Source organism: Dermacentor variabilis, chromosome 1 (assembly GCF_050947875.1).
Source record: "Dermacentor variabilis isolate Ectoservices chromosome 1, ASM5094787v1, whole genome shotgun sequence".
Lineage (NCBI taxonomy): Eukaryota > Metazoa > Arthropoda > Arachnida > Ixodida > Ixodidae > Dermacentor > Dermacentor variabilis.
The window spans coordinates 268,073,477-268,094,925 of record NC_134568.1 but is presented as its reverse complement, the minus strand read 5'-3'; the positions used below and the strand labels follow the sequence as shown (position 1 = coordinate 268,094,925).

Genomic DNA, 21,449 nt, shown 5'->3' with positions numbered 1-21,449 from the left:
TTTCCAATATCTATTGCATTCTTTTATCCATATACCAAGGTATCTATATTCTTTTACCTGAGGTATTTCCTGCCCCTCTATTGCCACTGTCTGTTCACTGTTTTCTTTGAATATCATAACACCTGATTGTTTAACGCTAAATTTCAAACCTAACTTCTCGCCTTCCTGTCCACAGATATTAGCCAGACGTTGCAAATCACTTTGCTTGTTAGCTAGCAACACAATGCCGTCTGCATACAATAAACTTGGACGCTGCTGTTCTACCACTGTATGAGAGATTAAACCGGATATTACTTCCTTCTAGCGCCCTCTCCATCCTCACCATGTACATCATAAACAGCAGTGGGGATAAAGGGCACCTCTGCCTCAGTTCCTTGTTGATATCAACTTTCTCCTCCTTCCCCATTTCTTCCCATTCAACGCAAACAGTACTTTCTAGGTAAACTCTATTAAAAGCTGTAGACAATCGTCGCGCAAACCTTCCCTTTCCAGAATATCCCACAAAATGTTGTGCTCTACGTTGTCATACGCTTCTGTAATGTCTAATAAGGCCACATACAACGGCCTCCTTTCCACTCTAGATATTTCAATACCCTGAGTAAGGACAAATAAGTTATCCAAACGCCTACCTATTCTGAAGCCATTCTGACGTTCTCCCAAAATGTCATTATTCTCTGCCCATGCTTGCAGCTTTAATTTGATTGCGTGCATTGCTAGCCTGTGTATTACCGATGTAATGGTCAACGGTCTATACGAGTGAATTCTATCTTTCTCCCCCTTACCTTTATAAATTAAATTCATTCTACTTTGTCGCCAACTGTCTGGTATTCGTCTATCTTTTAAAGTCTTTTTCCACTGCTTTCACCAGAGCATCCTTACTTTTTGGTCCTATAGTCCATTAATCAGCCTAATGGGAACCTCGTCTAGCCCTGTGGCTGCGCGCTTAGGAATTTTCTCTTCGACTTTCTTCCAGTTGAAATTTGTCAGCACCAGCTCCTTTTCCATCTGGTTCTCTTCCATGGCCTTTTTTTTTCTTCAACTACAACCTCGGCTTTGCCTTAGGAAGATTGGGCTGTTATTTTTCGGATGTCATTTAATTCCGCGTCCCCTTCCAGTTTGTTTCCATCTTCGTCTAGGATATGTTGTACTGTTCCAGACTTTCTGCCTAATAATTTTATGTGGTTCCAAAATATTCTAGGTGCGGCCTTCTTTTTCTCACGTATTTCTGACAACCAGCGTTCACTTTGCTTGCACCAGTATTTAAACCATATATTCTCCCCTGGTATATTTCCCATTTTCTGGCTACTTCATCCTGCGGCAACTGCGCTTTTTTTTGCCTGCCTGTGCTCTCGGGATGTTTTCTGTCATTTCGTTCGGCGATCGCTTCTCGTACCTCCCTGTTCCACCAGCTTTTCGGTTTCTTTTTTTCCTTTCCAACGAACACGCTGCTTCTCTTTTCGTATTTCTTTCGTAATTACACTTAGAAGCTCACTATATTCCCACTCTTTGCTTGGCCATTTGCCAAGTTCTTCCTCGACTCTTGGGACTATATTTGTTATTCGTTGAGTGTTCAGATTTGGACTGGCCATTTAGCGCTTCAAGAAAAAGCTCTTTCCCAACTGCATATCCCATTTTCAAAATGATGAGTTTATGGTCACTCCATATGCTGCTATATCCTTCCTCATCGATGACCATTTCTCTCAACTTCTCCTGAATTCCTTCTGTCATCCAGTAGCGCATCCAGGATCTCTGCCGGGGTGGGGGGGTGGGGATTTTGGGGAGGGAGAGCAAGAACTTTGCATAATATGCAATTTCTTTGCTTTTGCCAGAGGAATCCAACAGGAAATAAAACGCCTAATAAATAAAATAATAATGACACCTAGGATGATGACGATGTGTATTTCTTCAGCGCTTTACTCAAAGTTTTGAAATAGCTTGATAGGGCCAAGAAGCCGGTCTGCAGAGCAGTGCATGCGGTCATCCGTTGAAGCTCTTACCTAAACGGTCGTGGTAGCAGTGAGTGGTGGCAGTGTCTGAGGAGGTCATTTATGACTGATGGAGTGGGAGGACTCAGGAATGTCAGTAATAGCGTGGGCAGAGCACCAAAATAATAATGTGTTTGTTATAAGCTGCCACTCGCGCGTCGTCAGCGCGAAGGCGGCGACGTGAAATGACACCAGGGTTTGGTCGTTCCGTACGTAGGCAGGCACAGTCTCACATCTTAGTTGCAGTACTCAAAGGTACAAGGAAAGAAAAAGGGGTCAACTGCATGGCAACCCCTTAAAGGCGAAAAGTGCATCTTTTTTCCGCCTAGAGCTGCTTCAGTGGAATTCAACGCAAAGCCATCGAGCACGAGGTTAGCCCCTCTTGATTTTAAGAGTAAATGAATAAATACAAGACAATGATAGAGGGTTTTTGTTAATCAGGAAAATTCGACCTCAAGCCATCTCCTAAATTGTAATGGCAATGTGAACAGAGCACTGAAGGTGGGGTTGGACGTGTGGGGGAGGGGGGGTGACTCGGCCTCAAGGAGGGGGGGGGAAAGGGGGCCCCCGAAACGCCCCTCCCCCCGTCGGTGCGCCACTGCTGTCATCAGACAGTAATCAGTGGCCGATTGCCGGTTTCCCGCTTCCCACGTCGTCTGCCCGTCACACTTAGGCCCTGTATTCCCGATAACGAGGCTATGTTGCTTACAAAGATCCAGCATTGACTTCCCGTTGTTGTCGGTATAGCCATCTAGATCCTGTATGTGGGCATTCATGTCACTTAATAGGATAATTTCGGCATCATTCCCGAAACCCTTAATATCAGCACTTAGGCATTCCACTAACTCTTGATTCTTCTCTGTGCAATTATTTCCGGTCCACAAATACGTTATGACCAGCCAAGTTTTCTTTCCAGTCATTCTACCTGATAACCAAAGATGCTCTTGACATATTGAATTTACACTTTTCCATTTGGCTCCTTGGTGGATGAGCATTCCGACTCCCCATCCCCCTCTTTCTTTCCGATTTAGTTCTGTTGCACCCTTCCCAAACATAACTATCAATCACTGGCGGCTCTTCCGAGTCTCTTAGGTGCGTTTCTGTAACCGCATACACCACTATTTGTTCTCTATTTAACTGTTCCTCAATTTCCACCCACTTTTGTTTTCTTCTACCGCCCTGCATGTTTATGTAGCTTACTGCATGGCGAGCTCTCTTTCTTGTTTTCCTCCTTTTTCTGCTATTGACGGCGATGCTGTTCTGAGGTTCCCTAGGGGGCCTTCTTTATTACTACCTACACTAGCCTCCTGAGCGCTCGTGGGCTCCCTAAAAAAGCAACCACGCGACCAGCAAGTCGCAGCCCACTTCTCGTCCAAGCCTGTAATTGAAGTGGATCCCGTCTCACTCAAAACTACCACAACTTCTCACTTCGCTGTTTACTTCGACAATCTCGAAATTTTTTTCTCGGCTAATTGTCCATATAGCCTCATTAGCAGCAACTACGACTCTTTGTACGTTACTGTTCCATACAAACATCTCCGGCACCGTGCACACCACGATCTGCACCTGAGGGGACAGCTCGCGCAAGGGTAGCGACAGCTCGCGCAAGTCGTCTACCCCCTTCGCCAATCGCTGGGCTAGTCCTGTCACTTTTTTGTTTAGGACGTCATTTAGCTCATCTGCTACTATGACAAGGTTGCGCACGTGAGCATTTTCCACGAGTTTTGCTTTTGCTCGCTCCATGACAGAACCTAGTGTCCGCTCTGGAAATGTCCGTACTGCCGCTCTTTTATCGCCTTTCACCCTCTCCACAATTGCTTGTGAGCACCTAGCCAGGTTTGAGTCGCCGGCGATAATCACCATTTCACTCTCTCCTACCTCTCCGTTTCCCTTTGTACTTTCTCGCGTAATTCGGACTCGACAAGGGGTATTGACCCCTGCGCTCCTGCTTTTTGTGTGTGACGGCCTCAAGGTAGGTGCCGCTCTTTCCAGCTACCCCCTCCCCACGTTGCATGCACTGCACGTGCTTTGCTCGCACTCCCTCTCCTGTCACATCGGGGGACTGTGTTCCATTGTCACGACCATTCTCGTTCACAATAGCGGCCCTGTTCAGCTTTTCCTCGGCTGCTTGAAGTCCTTCTTCCACTACCTTCCGTGCATCACGCTCCCTATTTAGCTTATTTTTGACCTCTTCAACCTGTTTGACAAGGTCTTCCTGGAAAGCCTCCATTTTCTTCAGCCTAGCATCGACATCACAGTGTGTGCCGATTGACTCGATTCCCTCTCCATTCTCATCCGTCCCTTCATCTGCCTTGAGGGACCCCCCGCACAGTGCACGCTTTCCCGGCTTTCTTGCCATGTATTGCACGGCTTTTTCTAATGCAAATACCATGGTACTATAATACTACAATAATGCAGAGCATGTGCCTTCTAGCAAAAACCGATACGTACAGGATCTAAATCCTTAAAATGTCGCAAAGTAATTCTCACCAATGTTTAAGAAGCAATAAATGCCGTACAGACTTAGGTTATGACACGTGTTCGCACGTGTACAACCGCGCGGCCTCGCTGTCATTGTCCTACTAAAGCAATATTCCCACTACCAAGATACACACAGTAAAACCACTGATAGCTATTAGCCTTGCCGCTTCCCAACTACTATTTAAAGGCTATAAAGATTTAACGTCCCACACGGTTGCACGTGCTGAAGCACGTGGCGAGAAAGGACGCTCCAACTATCCTGCAAAACCAAATATACACGAAACAAACCTGCGCACACGAAAAAAAAAGAGAAAAAAGAAAGCTAACCAATTATTACTCAAAGGCTAAAGAAATCAGGAAATCAAAAACAGAAGCAAGCTCAAAGCATGCACAAAAAACTTATGTTTGCGTCGCCGCCACGGAGCCCTGGAAAAACGCGTCCGTTCGCCAAAAACATCACCACTGTGTAGTGGTAGCGTATGCAACGTCACCACTCCCCTGGTTGGGTGGCGGAAGATTTGAATTTCAAAAAAGGTATTCGGACCCTTCAGATGTAATTTTCTCGTAAACTAAGCCTTATCTTGGCACGAAACAAGCGTTGCGGGGTTTCTGGAATGGTATTTAAACAGTCGACATCGACTTAGTATTTGCCTTTAGTGTCCCTATAAGTTAATTGTGTTTGAGTAATAATAATGTTACTGTGTTTGTTACTAGTATCTGACAGAAATAATTGTCATCTAATCGAGGCTCGCCTAAGCCCAGTATGCACAAGGGCATGTAAGAAATGCACACGCAAAACAATGTTCTGTGCGTGCTTCATTTCATTTCATTTCATTTTATTACCTTAAAGACCCCATTCGGGGTATTACATAAGGGGTGGTTAACATGTGGGCACAAGAAAAGGCAGGTGTTACATTGAAATACAAGTTTGAACAGTTCCTAGAAATTACCCGCCGTGGTTGCTCAGTGACTATGGTGTTAGGCTGCTGAGCACAAGGTGGCGGGATCGAATCCCGGGCCACGGCGGCTGCATTTTGATGGGGGCGAAAACATCCGCGTACTTAGGTTTAGGTGCGCGTTAAAGAACCCCAGGTGGTCGAAATTTCCGGAGTCCTCCACTACGGCGTGCCTCATAATCAGAAAGTGGTTTTGGCACGTAAAATCCCTTTTTTTTTTTAGTTTCTAGAAATTGTGAATGACATGTGATGGCAGCGACATTGAAGGGTAGGTCGTTCCAGTCCCTTGGCAGCTCGAGGAAAAACTGATGATTGAAAAGTGACAGGTCGTGTTCGAGGATGAGAAACTTGGAGTTGATGGCTGGTGCGCTGTGACATGCGTGACGTAAGGTGGGCGGCTTAGTGAGCTGTAAAAAAATTTGTGATAAAGAGAGAGCGTGGCGATGCGACGACGAAAAGCAAGAGATGTCAAGCTAGATTCTATCTTTAAGTGTGAAATGCTGATGTTTAATGAATATGAAGAATGGATTAATCTAGTCGCACGATTCTGAACTGACTCGAGTGCATTGATGATATACGTTTGATGAGGGTTCCAGATGGCGGCGGCATATTACAGTTGTGGTCTGACAAATTATTTGTATGCGAGTAGTTTGACGTGCTGTGGAGCATGACGAAGGTGACGCCTTATGATCCCAAGGGTTTTGTTAGCTGACGAAATTACGTTAGTCGCATGCGCATTCGAAGAAAGGTCGTAGGACAGGGTTACGCCTAAGTACTTATAGGCTAGAACTGATTCTACTGGTACGTTTGCAATTGTGTAAGTAGAGAGATAAAGATTACGACGGCGGGAAATCGAAATAAATTTGCACTTGTTAGGGTTCAAGGCCATTTGCCAACGCTTGCACCAGTCCTGCACTTTATTAAGGTCATTCTGGAGAGATTCTTGGTCAGAGATGTTAGTCAAAGTACGATAAATCACACAGTCGTCAGCGAACATGCGAATAGGACAATATACATGCAGCGGAAGATCGTTAATGTATATTAGGAAAAGAAGCGGTCCTAAGGCTGAGCCTTGAGGGACACCTGAAGTGGCAGGGAGGGGTTCGGAGGGGAAGTTATTGACAAGGACGAACTGGGAACGATTAGTAAGGAATTCTTTTATCCATTGCACTACGTGAGGATCCAAGTTCAATCTGGATAATTTTATTAGCCAGCGGTTATGAGACACTGCGTCAAAAGCTTTAGAGTAGTCTAGAAAGATGGCATCGCTTTGAACGTTGTTATCAAGACAACGTGGAGATCATTAAGGAAGGTAGCTAGTTCTGTTTCACATGAAAGCCCTTTACGAAAACCATGTTGAGAAGGATGAAAGAAGTTTACCGAGTCTAAAAAGTTCGTGATATGCGAGTATATGACATGTTCCATGATTTTGCAAGGAACACTAGTTAATGAAATGGGGCAATAGTGTAAGGGGAAGTCTTTGTTACCTGCTTTGAATACTGGAACGACCTTTCCCACTTTCCAATCATCCGGTAAAGTACCTGTAGACAATGATTGCTTGAACAACAGAGTGAAACATGCCGCGGATATATAGTTAGTATTCATTAGGATCTTTGAGTTAATTTCGCCTACACCAGAAGAAGTACATAATTTGTTTTTTAAATGATAGATAGTATACCATCTATCGAAAATACAATGGGTGGCATATGCGATGTTATGTTAGTAGGTAGTGGAAAGTCTGGAGTGCTAGTTTCTTTTGTAAACACGAAAAAGAAATGCTGTGTTGAATATATCAGCGCACTCGGCGTCCGTGGCGGTGTCGCCTGCTGCTTTCGTCACGCTGATAGTACGAGCTTCTTGGGGATTTAAAATGTGCCAGAACTGACGAAGATTTTGAGTAAGTAGCTGGGGTAGGCCGACGTTATAAAAAAGATTTTTTAGCAGTGCGAAGGGCACTCAGGTAGGCGTTCTCTGCCATGTAGTATTTTGACCATGCCTGGGTGCTTCCAAGACGCGTGGCTAGCCGGAAGCGACGTTTCTTTTGGTTTTCAAGCTTCTTTAGAGCTCTTGTGAACCATGGCTTATTTTGATTGGTTTACATAGTTATTCTTGGTATATGTTAGTTTACGAGTTCATTAATTTTGTTTTTAAATAGTGTCCAGTTTTCTTGAGGCGAGTGCATATGGAATAATGTCTCGAAAGTTGAAAAGAAGTCGCCTAACTCGTAATTAATAGCTTCGTAGTTCCCTTTATCATATAGGCATATAGTTTTGTTGGATTTTTGTTGTCGCATAGGTTGAAAGATGAAGGTCGCATGGATTACTTTATGATCACTTACCTCACGGAGGTAAGTTATGGATGATAGACTATCAGGATGGCTGCTTAGTATAAGGTCGAGTACAATCGATCGATCGATTATGGTGTTTTACGTGCCAAAACCACTTTCTGATTATGAGGCACGCCGTAGTGGAGGACTCCGGAAATTTCGACTACCTGGGGTTCTTTAACGTGCGCCTAAATATAAGCACACGGGTGTTTTCGCATTTCGCCCCCATCGAAATGCGGCCGCCGTGACCGGGATTCGATCCCGCGACCTCGTGCTCAGCAGCCCAACACCATAGCCACTGAGCAACCACGGCGGGTTGAGGTCGAGTACATTAGATGTGTCTTTTGTAAACCGCGTAGGCTCTAGCACAAGTTGATTTAGACTGAAATTAAGACACACTATAACAAATTCTTTAGCAGCTTCATTGCCTATGATTAAAGCTCTATTGTTAGTCCAGTTGATTTGCGGAAAATTAAAGTCACCAAAAATCATGATCTCTGCGTTAGGATGTTTTTCACTAAGTTCGCTCAAGATTTTATTGAGTTTATGCAAAAAATCAGGAGTGTTATGTGGTGGTCTGTAACAAACGCCCAAGAGAACAGTCTGCGGTGAAGCGCGGCAGATTAGCCATGTTATTTCAAAGTCAGTCTCAATGGTTGCAAGAGCGCACGATAAATGGTGATGTGCGGCGATTAGCACGCTACCGACTCGTGAGATTTCGCGGTCTTTCCGGTAAAGGCGGAAATTCGGCAAGTCAGCAAGAACCTCGGTATCGGTAATATCGTCAGTCAGCCAGGTTTCAGTTATGATCAGCAAATTACTGTTAGACGACAACACGAGGTTAGACAGAATATCGCGTTTAGGGAGGAAGCTGCGTGCGTTTGAAAAGATTACGGAAAAGTAAAGGTTAGCTCGGTGTCGATACCGTAGGGCAAGGGGCTTTCCCGCATCGAGTTGGCTGATATTGCAATTCTTTCACACTCTGTGTGCGTTCATCAAAAACATAGCTCCTATTACCCATGAACACAGTTTTAAAGTGCAGGGACTAAGGTGCCGATTTGCTTTTTGCGAATGAAACAAGGTGTCTGCGGGCCAATTGAACAGGACGTGTAAAATCCTTGCCAACGCTGAAGTTCGTTCCTTTAAATTTACGGCCGTTAGAAAGAACAAGATCTTTTGTTTTATGAAAGGTGACTTTCACTATTATGGGGCGGTTACGATTAGCTGCACGATTGCCCAAGCGGTGCGCGCGCTCGATTTCTTTTCGGTCAAGCGTGATTTTCTCATATGTTTGCGACAGTGGTCAATGACTACATCCTCCGATTGCGCGAACGACTCTTAACACTGAAGGCTCATCAATACCTTAAAAAATTTGATTGTTGCGCCGAGAATGGTTCTCGGCATCATCAAGACGCGCTTTCAGCCTCTGTATTGTGTGTGCTGCGCGAGCAGCATCACTCTTCCCGCCTTCTATATCAGAACGCAAGGGGGCTAGGTTTTGGTAGTGAGTCTCCAGGTTAGTCATGCGCACGCTTAGATCGGATATTGATTTGTCAGTTGTTAGTAACTGAGACCTGAGGCCTTGAATCTCGGTGATCAGTTGGAATTGACCTGCGGTTAGGCTCTCAAGTTCTTTCAGTACGGCTTGACTATCAGGTCCAGGGTTAGTTTCGATGTCACCCGCCAGCAACAATAAAGAGCGAATAACATCGCAACACTGAACAACAATAGAAAGGTAGCAATGTGGGCCCGGCAGCTGCAGTAGAAAGTAATTACTTGAACGCTTTGTAAAAAGACTGTATGATTTACTAACCTGCATGAAGAACATCGGCGGATTAGCGTGCTGTATTGAAGCAAAGCAGCCGGGCCCACAAGACGCCTCCGTGCGCGCCTGCTCTTTTATAACTGATGGGCGAATTGATGTCTGTGGCGATAGGTATTCCGGTGGCAAGTCGAGGGATGCTGCCGGTTCCCGGTAAGTTACTAGAACACATAATCTTTTCAAACGTAGCAAATCACGTGGAAACTAACAAGTTCTTCTTTAAACATCAGCATGGTTTTAGAAAAGGACTATCATGTGAAACGTAACTATTCGAATTGACTGCGGATGTTTTCCTAAACATGGATAAGGGCATACCAAACAGATTCCATTTTCATAGACTTCGCTAAGACTTTCGATCGCGTTGCTAATTTCCGTCTCATAGCTAAACTCTCATGCTTAAACATCGATTCCCTAACAGTATCTTGGATAAGAAATTTCTTGTCATTCCGTAAGCAATTCACCGTCGTCGATAACTTTATTTCCAGTATCAGCGATGTAACATCTGGTGTACCACAAGGAAGCGTACTCGGACCATTACTTTTTCTGATCTATATTAACGGCCTGCCATCCGAAATAACGTCATCCATTCGCTTGTTCGCAGACGATTGTGTGATCTATCGTGAAATCTGCTCACCTTCCGATCACGTCGCTCTCCAACGAGATCTTGACGGTATTACTAACTGGTGCTCTTCTTGGCAAATGACTCTAAACACTGATAAATGCAAACCAATAACATTCACCCGCAAAAAGACATTTGCCGCTTTCGATTACTCACTTGATAAGAACCCCGTCACACGCACCAACTCATCACCAACCTCGGCATTCTCCTTACACCTAACCTGTCATGGTCTGCGCACATCGAAAAAATAACTGCTAAAGCTTCACGTACGCTCGGCTATCTTAAACGCAACTTTCGTGATGCTCCTGTCCTCACCAGACAAATCGCTTATCAGACTTTTGTAAGGCCACAACTGGAATTCGCAGCCCCTATTTGGTCACCTCGCCAAGCTTACTTAATCGCGTCTCTCGAATCGGTCCAAAACCGCGCCGCCCGCTTCATCGTCAGAGATTATCACCGCGACTCTAGCGTGACTAGCATTAAGTCATCTTTATCTCTCTCATCTTTTGAATCACGAAGAACCATAGGATTGCTTTGTCTATTTCACAAGATAATCCATAGCACGCGCCCGTCCACTCTGCCGCTCACTCGTCCATCTCGTACATCTCGGCGCTTGTATAATCATCTAAGTTTCCAGCGTACCTTTGGCCGAACAAATGCTTTCAATTCTTCCGCGTTACCACGTGCCATTCAACATTAGAATAACCTACCAAACGACATAGTTGACATTCTTGACCCAGTATCCTTCAAAGCACGCTTATGCATATTATTTCCATAATTCGTCACAACTAAACCATACTGCGCACCTAAGTAAGTACTTGTAGCGAAGTTGTATAGCTTTTTCTTTTTGTTTTGTTTGAATGTTTGTTTTGAATTGCTTTAACACTATTACAGACTCGTTCTTTCACCTTCACCTGCTACCATTTGTATAATTTCTTGGTACTCCTTTTTGTTACTTCACACAGTCGTTTGTTTCATTTATCGCGTTATTTATATTGTTAGATATTTGTTGTTTCATGTTTACTCGCTAACAATGTATAATTTCTTTTTACTCCTTTCTTTTTTGCTAATTCCCTGCATCCTCCCCTCACGCAATACTCCTTCGGGAGCCTGTGAGGTAAATGAATAAATAAACAGTGACGCTGCCAGGCACAAGAACGGTGTCAACGGTCTGGAAGCGATGCTGGCATCCATGGGGTGGTAGAAGACAGTTCTATCGTAGTCGATCGACGTGCCAGGCAGGATGCGGTTGGGGCGCATCTGGAAAAACCGTAGCCAGGGCAGGGAACAGAATGTGAACGATCGTGGGAAGTGACACCTGCATGAAGATCAGCGGATTAACGTGCTGTGTTGAAGCACAGCAGCCGGGCCCACCATTTTCTGCCATGCAGCGTTATGTGCAATGCTCTTAGTCAGACATGAATCAAAAAGTCACCCACGCGTCCACCATAGTAATCGAGGTTTCTTTTTTTTTTTTGACCCCAGCCTCCAAGACGTTGCTCATATTTGTTCACCCCTTGGGACTCCATTGTCTCTGGACGTACAAGCCAACAGTGAATGTGTCACCACTGGAAGTAACCTCAAAGACCAGAATCCTCACAAGGTATGTTTCTTAACACTTCACCTAAAACCATGATTTGTTCATTTATTGGCCTAACTTTTCTTTCACCATTTTTGCTTGCATGTTTGTCAAGGTTTCCTCATTCCTCTTTTCAGACAGACGGACAAAATAAAGATTGTTGGTCTACAAGCTGCCCATGCCGAGCCATGAGTAGCTCAACGGTCACGATAATGACAACAGGTCCTCTTAACTCCGTGCCTCACCATGAACCGTTTGCAACCTTACCAGATGGAGGGGAGGGGTGTGAGCTCTATACCTGAAAGCAGCAGACTGACTAAATTTGTGTGTTATACCGAGCAGGAGTGCTAAAATTTGACATGCAAGCTTACTTGCTTTTCCGGCCGTTTTATTACAAACTGAGAAGTAGCATGTTGAGTCCTGGCTTGTTTCTTTTCTAGCCATTAAAACCGTGACGACCAGAACAGAAACAAGGTAGCAACAAGCTCCTACTTGCTCTCTCACAAACACTGTCTTTGCTCTTTGCAAATCACCCTGACAGCCAGTACCACCAAGTATCACATGCTTCCTCATAACAATAATTTGTTAAATGAAAATGTAAAGAATCTCGAGGCAAATGTAAAGAATTTCGAGGCAATGACACCTCTTGTTGAGCCTTGTTGGTGTAGTTGGTTCTGATTCATATTGAACGGATAACAGCGCGAAATATGACGAGGACGGGAAGGCGACACGTGTGTGTCGCGGTGCATGTGTGTGTCGCTTGCTCGTCCTCGTCAGTTCGCGCTCTTATCCGTTCACTAAGACACATCATGTTAACTGAGTCTGTGGCAGTCACTCTTACATGGTTCATGAACAGTTTGCATGAATTTAATAATTAGGCTAGCCTTGAACTGCAAGATAGGAGTTGCTAGAAAGGGAAAGCTCACAAACCGGCCTACTTCACATTTCACAAACGTTACAAATCACTAAAAACAATTCTTGTTTCTCTTCAAATAGCAGATGACAAACCTGAGCACAGCGTGTTTCCAAAAAAGGCATTTAAATACACTCTGAGAATAGTAAGTCGGCTTAACATTCAGCAAATCAACAGTGGACGCGCAAGGGCCCTCAGCGTGGAAACTTCGTCTTCGACATAGCCCTCACAAATACGTTTCCTTGTTGAAACGTTGGCTCCAGGCTGAGGCTTCCCTTGTTCAACTTTGTTACTCGATTGAAGTATTTACCATCTTGCAACCTCTTTGACTTGTTTGAATATAGAAACCGACTTTTCTTTTTTCCAGCATAAAACCGTATATTGCGTTTTCCAATGATCTGCGACCATTATTTGGGCTTGCTTATATGTGTATTTAGTGCCCTTGTATTCGCACAATCTTTGCAGAAGTCCCTGTAAGCACTGTTGTCTACATAACGTTCCTTGCTTTCCCATGAATAGGCCACTTTTGTTAAAGCCCTTACTGCCACAACTGAACACTAAATGTGCAGCATAAATATCAAGGGCAGACAATATGTGCTAGGAAACTTAGCGTAGCGTTTTCTTTTTTCTTTTCTTTTTTTAATCTAGACTACGTACATCTCACCAACGTGTTATGAGAGGAATGAGACATTGCAGCTAGAGCTCATCTTGCAGACACTACACCTTTACCGAGCACTTCTTATGTTTCTTTTTTCAATGTAGCTGAAATCTTCGAACGCAGACAATATGCGTAGAGTGTGAAACACGGTAAGCAGCACTCTGCGCAACTACAATACGATGGTAGTCTAGCATAAATATTATTTATCTGAAGCTTTGTTCTCGCTGCTTTAAACTGCACGCCAAACACGATGGGAAAAATTCGCTCGATTTCAGCTTTCGATTCCATTAAATAGATGGCTATTTATATTTCTGCATGTTGCAAACTTAGCGACTGACAGCATTAAGTTCGCCTGATCTGTACAATAATTGTGGGCATGTACTGCTTCATTCACCCTTCAAAATACACAAACTTGTTTGAAGTGTCTTTTTTTACTAGTTGAGACTTCTCAGTCACCTAGTGACATAATAATGATATCTGTAGGCATGTTATAGTACCGTACACACGAATACTGCCCCGACAGCGGTAACAAAAGGCGTAAAACCACCAAGCGAGCAGCCACACCAGCAGCCATCGCCGCGGCCATATTGCTCACTACGTAATGGCGATGTTATGATGATGCTTATGTGGGTATTCCCTTTGAATCGAACGGCTAAAAAGTGTATTTTTGACTCTGACAGCGACTCTCGGTCGCATTCTTTAGTTCACGAAGCCATGGCTACTCTTACTTCCGTTGCACTGTCGAAGGCACAGTTTATTAAGTTTATTAAGGCACAGTTTTATCTAAGTTTATTAGGCGCGCAGTGTACCGCCTACAGAGGCGCCACTGATTGCCACCTAGCGGGCGCTTTCGAAACTACGCTCGGGATGCAGTAGCAGAGGACAGCACTTTGCAGCAAGGATGGCTGAAATTTGCGGCTGCGATTTCCCCCTTTTTCGGGTGCCAGAGAGCTAGCTACTTCACTGGTGGCAGCTGTCGGATAGGAGCAGGACATGTACACGATGTTATCGGAGTTTGGGACAACCCAGTCCGCATACGTGACAGGTGCGTCCCGCAGACAAGCGCAACGATGCCCATTTATAACGAAGTGGCGCTGGTGTTAAGTAGCCTTTTCTATTGTTGACACGTGATATCGCCGAATGAGTCCATTCAAAGTCACCTCAAGAAGAGTAATTGCGCATTTGTTAATGGAAACGCGTACGCTAGTCAACGATGTCAACAAACGCATGGGTGAATAAAAGCGCTAGTTACGCTGCGCCGCCGATAGCGTTCCGCTGCATACGTCGACGAACTGCTCTACCCGCTGCAGTTTTCGCATTCTGAAATTCCCTTAGTGACGTGCTCAGAAAACACACGAGGAGGCTTAGCTCGGGCCCAACTCTGACGCGGTCTATTCAAAACATGCATGTAAAACGCAGAAACGCTTTTCTGAGATAACCCCTCTACTGATTTTAATGAAATTGCTTGAATTTGAGAGATAAAGTTAAATTCTAGTGACTGTTAGAGGCGGAATTTCTATTTAGGGTCTGAATTTTGTTGAAAATATTTTCAAAAATTCGGAAGTTCGAAAAAATAGAAGCACGAAGTTTACAAATTAATAGCGCTGCATCAAGAAGAGATATCACGGTTATGTAAACGGCATTTATTGAAACATTCAAAGCGGACAAACTTGATATGTTAATTTATATCTTACGTGAATTCGTTACGTTGTGTACAAGGGTTCTGCAAAAGCTGTATTTCCATATTACTTAATTTCTTTAGATTCATGCGTAACATATCAACTTTGTGCACTTTAGATTTACTATTAGATGCAATTCACAGAATTGTGATACCATTATTCATTGCTGAGTTACAGAGTTGTAAACTTGATAGTTTCGTTTTCTGAAAATTTTTCCTGTGGGTCATTCCACGCGAAACGTCCCAGACCCCAAAAGTGACCATCACCAGTTATCTTGGAAAACTTTGGGCTAGTTGGTGATTGTGTCAATAAATCGCCACCAAAGTATTCTTTCGAAAAAACATTTTTGGTAACGTACGCGCTCTTTGACGTTTTCGAGAAGAAGCTGAAGTTTGTTCGTGGTACATACTTTTAATAAAGTGTACGTGAAACTATAGGTACAATGGCAAATCTTATTTTAGAATATTCTTCCAGCGTGTTTCTCTCATGTCACGTCATATGTGAACACATTTATTAATTTTCCGCGTTTATTTGTCTCGGTAAATAAACAAAAAATTGAGCCTTACCAGAATTTTTTGCATAATCAGCGTTGACGTTTTCGCAGCAATATATTTTACTGTCGTTTCCTGTTGCTATGTTCTATGTAAAAAACAATATATGAAATCAAGTACTTTTCCAGAAAGTTACTCCCGAAGTTTCCAAAAGTTCCTTTTTCACGGTGTTCAGACTTAAATTAAGCGTTAAGGTCCTCCAGATAAATATACGTGAGATAGCTCATTACGAGCACCAGTCTTCTAGCTTGTGATCCAGAAATCTTACTTTGACTAAATTTTGTTTGAGGCGAGAAAATCAAATTCGGTGTATACAACCAATCCCACCGGTAGGCACTTCCGAATTGCCTCGATCGCGACTGGCCGCTCGAGGCACTTTGCGCGTATTCGCGAGCTTCTTTCACGCTCGGAAAAAACACTTTTATGTAGCAGGTATTGAGCAAGAGAAAGCTGTATCGGGAGTTTTTCATGTCGCTCTGCAATTTTCTCACTGACACTTTTAATCTAGTTATAATATTTGAGAAGTTGATTAATTAATTAAGACTATGTAATTAGGCGGAATGCAATAAATACTTTGAGTACCTCCGAGCGACTGCAAACAACATTACCTCGGATCTATCCAGCTACGTGACATTTGCATATTTTTAAATCTTGGTGCAAGATAGTTGGGACACCAGGCCTGTATATATTTGAGGCATATATTGTTCTGCGCCAAGTCTCTACTTTTTCTACCAATGTAAAGAACGTTGTCTGCTAGAGAAGTTATGAAAGAAAGCTGAGCTAGTTTGGATTTCTGATAACTGATGCATTTCGAACGCTTACATACCGGGTGTCGCAGCGAACACTTCCACATTTTTTAACTGACGGATCGCCCACATCGACCAGTTCTGGGGTACTGTGTTACACCGACAACAGGAGTAACACTGCGATTCAAGCTGTCAGATGTCACGACGTACACAGCTGCAAAACTCATGGCTCTGCGCAGTGCTCTTCAATTTATTGAAATAGAGGGTCCTGGTACATGGGCCGTGTTTTCCGACTCGAGACCGGCTTCACAGAGCATGCAGTGAATTCTCAGACGTAGAGCGCACGAACAGCTACATACTAAATCGTCAAACTTCATCACGACGTCAGACAGAAAGGTCACGAAAGTATTTACCAGTGGCTACCTGGCGATTGCATGACCCTTGGAAATGACCAAGCAGACAAAGCTGTCCGAGAGTCACATCAAGAACAACACAGCGTTCCCCATTCCTCTTTCCAGGGCAGTCGCTGCAAGGCAGCTTCGTCACCTGGCACGCAAGCTCTCTTTAACAGAGTGGAACACCCTAAATATAAGGCGCACCAGGTTCTGCGAACTGAACCCTTCGCACCAACTCTGACCTCCACGCGAGCTTCACCGACGTGAGGCATCGCTTCTATACCGGCCGTGGTTGGGAGTGGCTTTCAGGAAGGCGTGCACTACTTTGATTGGAAGGACCGACAGTGCTGCGTGCGACGTCTGCGGCAGCGAAGAGAACATCGAATATTTACTGTGACACTGTCAGCGATTTCAGTCGGAAAGACAAACATTATCGTATTGCGACGACTGGATTATCGGCCGTTGTCCGTGCAGGTGCGACTTGAAGACCATCCCCATCGCTCGTCGGCCCACAAAACTGTGTAGGTACTTTTGTCTTTCTTGAGAGCGACTGGCCTATGTGAACGCCTTTGACTCGCTCAGGCACTATGCGTGCGTGCGCGAGCTCACCGCGGCTTTTCTTCCCCTCCCCTCCCTATCTCTATCTTATCTTTCTATTCCCTCTTTACCGTCCCCCCCCCCGAGTAGGGTAGTCAACCAGACGCATTTCTGGTTAGCGTACATCCCTGCCTTCTGTCTATTTCCTCCTCCTCCTCCTCCTCCTCCCTTCACATTTTTTAATAAATTGCCGCTGGCAGATAGCAAAATTCTAGTCCATGAGCTGGTCTACTAGAACAGGCGGACATTACTTGCACAAAAAATTGAAATGCATAATCGACGAATTAGTAAAAATTCACTAATTACATTTTTAACTAATTACCTCATGGCACCTATTGCAACATACAAACGTATGCGTATGCGTATTCATTCCCTTTGCCTCGTTTATGTCATGCACCAGTAACACAATATAGGCAGCGGTAACTGGGCTTCAGGTTTTTTTCTGACCTCGTTGCTGGATAAAAAGTGCCGATTACTTATTGTACTTCCTCATTCAAGGTGCGTTGTTCAAGATGGTATGGGTAGTAATGCTTCAGCTTGAGATTCTCCAGGTCGAGTATATGCCTGGTGAGGCAATAATACACTTCAACAACGAAATCACTGAACACTTTCACCTGGGACGACGTCTCTTTCCGCTCCCGCACCCCAAACTAAACACGCTGCAGGCGCTAACCCTACGCTTGTTACAGACAGATACCTGTCCAGCAGTGATCTGCTGTGGGAGCAAATGGTTTTTTTTTTTTTTTGCGCGAACACAACACCTCCGAAACTTGTGAGCCAATACAAGCTTCGCTTGAAAAACCCGATTGTCATTGCTAAACGGATTCAAGTGTCGGAGTCCACGGTCAGGCTTTCGGTGCGCAGGGAAATTCGACGTCGTCCCCCAGTCACAGACGTACATCCTTCCATCGGACCTGCGCGACCCGACTGGCTGTGTGGTTCAGTGGATCATGTCACCCTTAATGTGACGCGAGTTCTTGTATTCCCCCCCCCCCACACGCAATATTCTTTCCCCATCATCTTTCTATCCAATTTCCTCCTTTTTCACAGTGCTGACCAATGTTCAGGGGTCAGCCCAGCGCTGTAGACAGTTACGGTGCAGTCAGCAAGCTTTCCTCTTCGACATTCCAACTCTCTCACTCCTATTTACCGATAATTAGACGTGCTGCGCTCTTCTGTATGAGGGACATCACTGAGATGGAGATTAACAAACAGCCACAGAATAATTAAAAAAACACATTGAAGGCTTTTGTTGCGGTAGCAAGGGTCAGCTTCAAAGCACATCAGCTGATACGAGCGTACAGCCGTTATACAAGCGGAATGCGGTGAATTGGTCAGGCTGAAGATGATTTTATTGAACATGATTATAAGCAAGGGATAAAAAAGCAATATAAAGATTGTGACGAGTATAAATCTGAACTCGTCCGAAGCATCGCTGCTTTGTCGTCATTAGTTACGTCATTAGCACTAGTCGCCATTATGCCGTACAATATTTTGCGCACCTGCACGCATGCGTCATGTTTTGTATGAGCAGCTGTCGAAGATTTCGTGTTCGCTTATCCGCTTGGATATTTTCATTCTTCTAGCTTATGGCAGTGTCAACAAGAAATCAGAGTCAATTATCGTCAAGTAATGCCCAATCCTAGTTTCATATAATACTGGGTAATCCCACTTAATTAAGCCGCGGCATCGCATGTGCACGTACGCTGGTACGAATCTGCACGGGATGAGGCGAACCACTCCTCGTACGAAGGAAATGTGTCAGATTCATATGTACTGTTGCGTACTCCAGGGTAGCGTACCATTCTGCTGCCGAGAAGTAGCGGCGCCTGCCTAACGAAGCTCGACCGACATTACTTATTGGGTAGCGTGGCGTTATCGGCGGGCTGAAGGCATACGGTAGATCATGGCGACCAAGCAGGGGCGAGACGATTTGCTAGTGCGAAACTTGCACGGTTTATTCAAAGGTAGTTGAAAGAAAATAAGAAAAGCATGAAGTATGAAGTATATCAAAAGTACATTTCGGAGCCCCTTAAATAGGCTCTCTACAAGTGTGGGCGGGATCTTGCTTCTATCGATGACACGTGACAGGCACGGAGAGAGGGCCCCTCCTCCAGCAATACCAAGCACGCGAAGGAGAGGTCGATCCTCTCATCGACGAATCCGGGGGAAGGTCGGGTCAATGACCCCTCCGGTGCACGTGGGCTCCGGTTCAGAGAAGGTCGGGTGCATGACCCCTCCGGTGCACGTGGGCTCCGGTTCAGAAAGGTCGGGTGAATGACCCTCCGGTGCACGTGGGCTCCGGCTAAGGGTTAGGGTGAATGACCTGTCACCACGTGGTGTCAGACGCCAACCCTAACAGTACGTACATAGGCCAAGCTGTGTCTGGTTCGGTGCGATTGCCTTGCAGCAACGTCGGGATTTTACATTTAGGAAACCGACTCAACGTTTTTTCAACAGACGCCGAGGGTGAACAGCCAATCAGGAGTCCAATGGAACAAACAGTCAGAAGCCCATATAGTATACAAACGATTGAGTTAAAGAAGTAACAACCTTTATTAAAACTTCTCTAGGTTTGCTCTCACCATGTGAGATTAGTTGCAGCCGCACATATCGCCTTGTCGGAAGGCCGTGGAAGCGGCAGATGAATATGAGTGATAAGATATTAAAAGCAGCTCTGTTTATCTGCTTTCACCAGTCACGTACATTGTGAACTTATCCCATAGGTCGCAAATAATTTTCCCTCTCTCTATCGCAAGCGGTGATTGAAAATAAGTTTCAAGAGGAATGGCAAAGGACGACCCAGGATGTCAAGGCACAGCCTGCGACTCGGCGTGCTGAACAAGGAAAATGAGAAGACTAAAACGACGATCACGATAATAGGTACTGAAAAATGAAACGGGATGGCTCACACAAACAATCGTCGCGTGCAGTCCACAACCCGAAATCGCACTTTGCCTCAAACTCTTCTCCGGTCACATTTGTCGCCTACGATGCAACACGGGAGGGAGTGCCGACTGGTACCGTTTGCCATTCGCAAGTCACTCTAGCGAGGGCATGGCACACTGCATCAGGAAGCGCAACCGCTCGAGACACAATCGAAGCACGATAGTGTGCCAACCGCGGGCTAGGCGGCTCTGTCGGCACGCTTAGCGACAGGCGCTCGCGTGTTTGATTTTAGACCATGGAGAATGTTTTTTTTTTTTGTGCGAATGCGCGAATTGGGCTCATTGGGGAGCAGACTCCAAATCGATCGTTCGGCGAAGGTGCAACACAAATAATGACTTGACGAGCTACCTTCAAGTTTCCAGTACGTCGGCTACCTCCAGGTATCGGCGAATGTGAGTCCAGCAATCGTAGTCCAATTCGTCCAACTGCATGCCGCCGTCGTGCCGGACACTGCACTCGACCCGTGTCTTGACGACGCCAGTCAAGCGCATGTACTCGTGAACGTCAGCAAGGGCCAGACACCGCAGGACACCTTTGACCACGACCGCAGCTTCGACCTCTCCTCCTAGCGACGCCCTGGCTCGAACGTTGTCGACGAGTACCGGGTGCTCCGAGAGGAGCTCGAAGGGCCGCGCGCAGTAGGGGTCGCGGTCTCCCAACACGAATCTGGTCGCTCGTTCGACGAGACTGCGGTTACGTAGCACGATGTCTTGGGCAGCGAACATCTCGGCGTCGGCCGGTGCGCAAGCGTGGATTTCCAGGCGAAGCAGGTTGTACTCCTGGGCCAGCCGTGGCATTAGACACCCCAGGAAGGCCGCGCAGAAGTTTTCGTTGAAGCACCTCAGAGAGAGCTCGTAAAGACGGGGATTCGTAGCGGCACGGGCGAGCACCGGGTAGACTTCATCGCGCAACTGCACCGTCGACTCCAGCGTGATCTTGGTGACGCCGAGGTTCGAAGACAAGGCTTCGCACAAGGCAGACATAGAATGATCGAGGGGAGTCTCGTCGGGAAAGTGGGCGTGAAAGTAGTCGGCGCGAAATTGGTCGACCCGGGCACTGATCTCAATTGCTTTCAACGCGGACGCGCTTCTTATGTAAGCGGACAACGACGCATAAATGCCGCTGTGGAAGAAGTCGAGAAATACAGTAAGCGATGTGACGTGGTTGCAAGTAGCCAGGACATCCAAGGCGCT

General features: G+C 45.4%; 1 protein-coding gene across 2 annotated transcripts in view; it reads left to right on the top strand.

The window, feature by feature from the left end:
- LOC142564433 (uncharacterized) overlaps positions 1-12,711 on the top strand; it is a 38,601-nt gene extending 25,890 nt beyond the window's left edge. Inside the window, exons 3-5 of one of the 2 annotated variants that reach the window (XM_075675438.1) lie at positions 9,685-9,723; positions 11,675-11,792; positions 11,906-12,711. In XM_075675438.1, the coding sequence (XP_075531553.1) occupies positions 9,685-9,723; positions 11,675-11,792; positions 11,906-12,070 (322 nt within the window). In that variant the 3' untranslated portion in view covers positions 12,071-12,711. The remainder of the gene's footprint in view (positions 1-9,684; positions 9,724-11,674; positions 11,793-11,905) is intronic. The other variant, XM_075675442.1, reaches the window with a different exon arrangement.
- Positions 12,712-21,449: the final 8,738 nt, after the last annotated feature.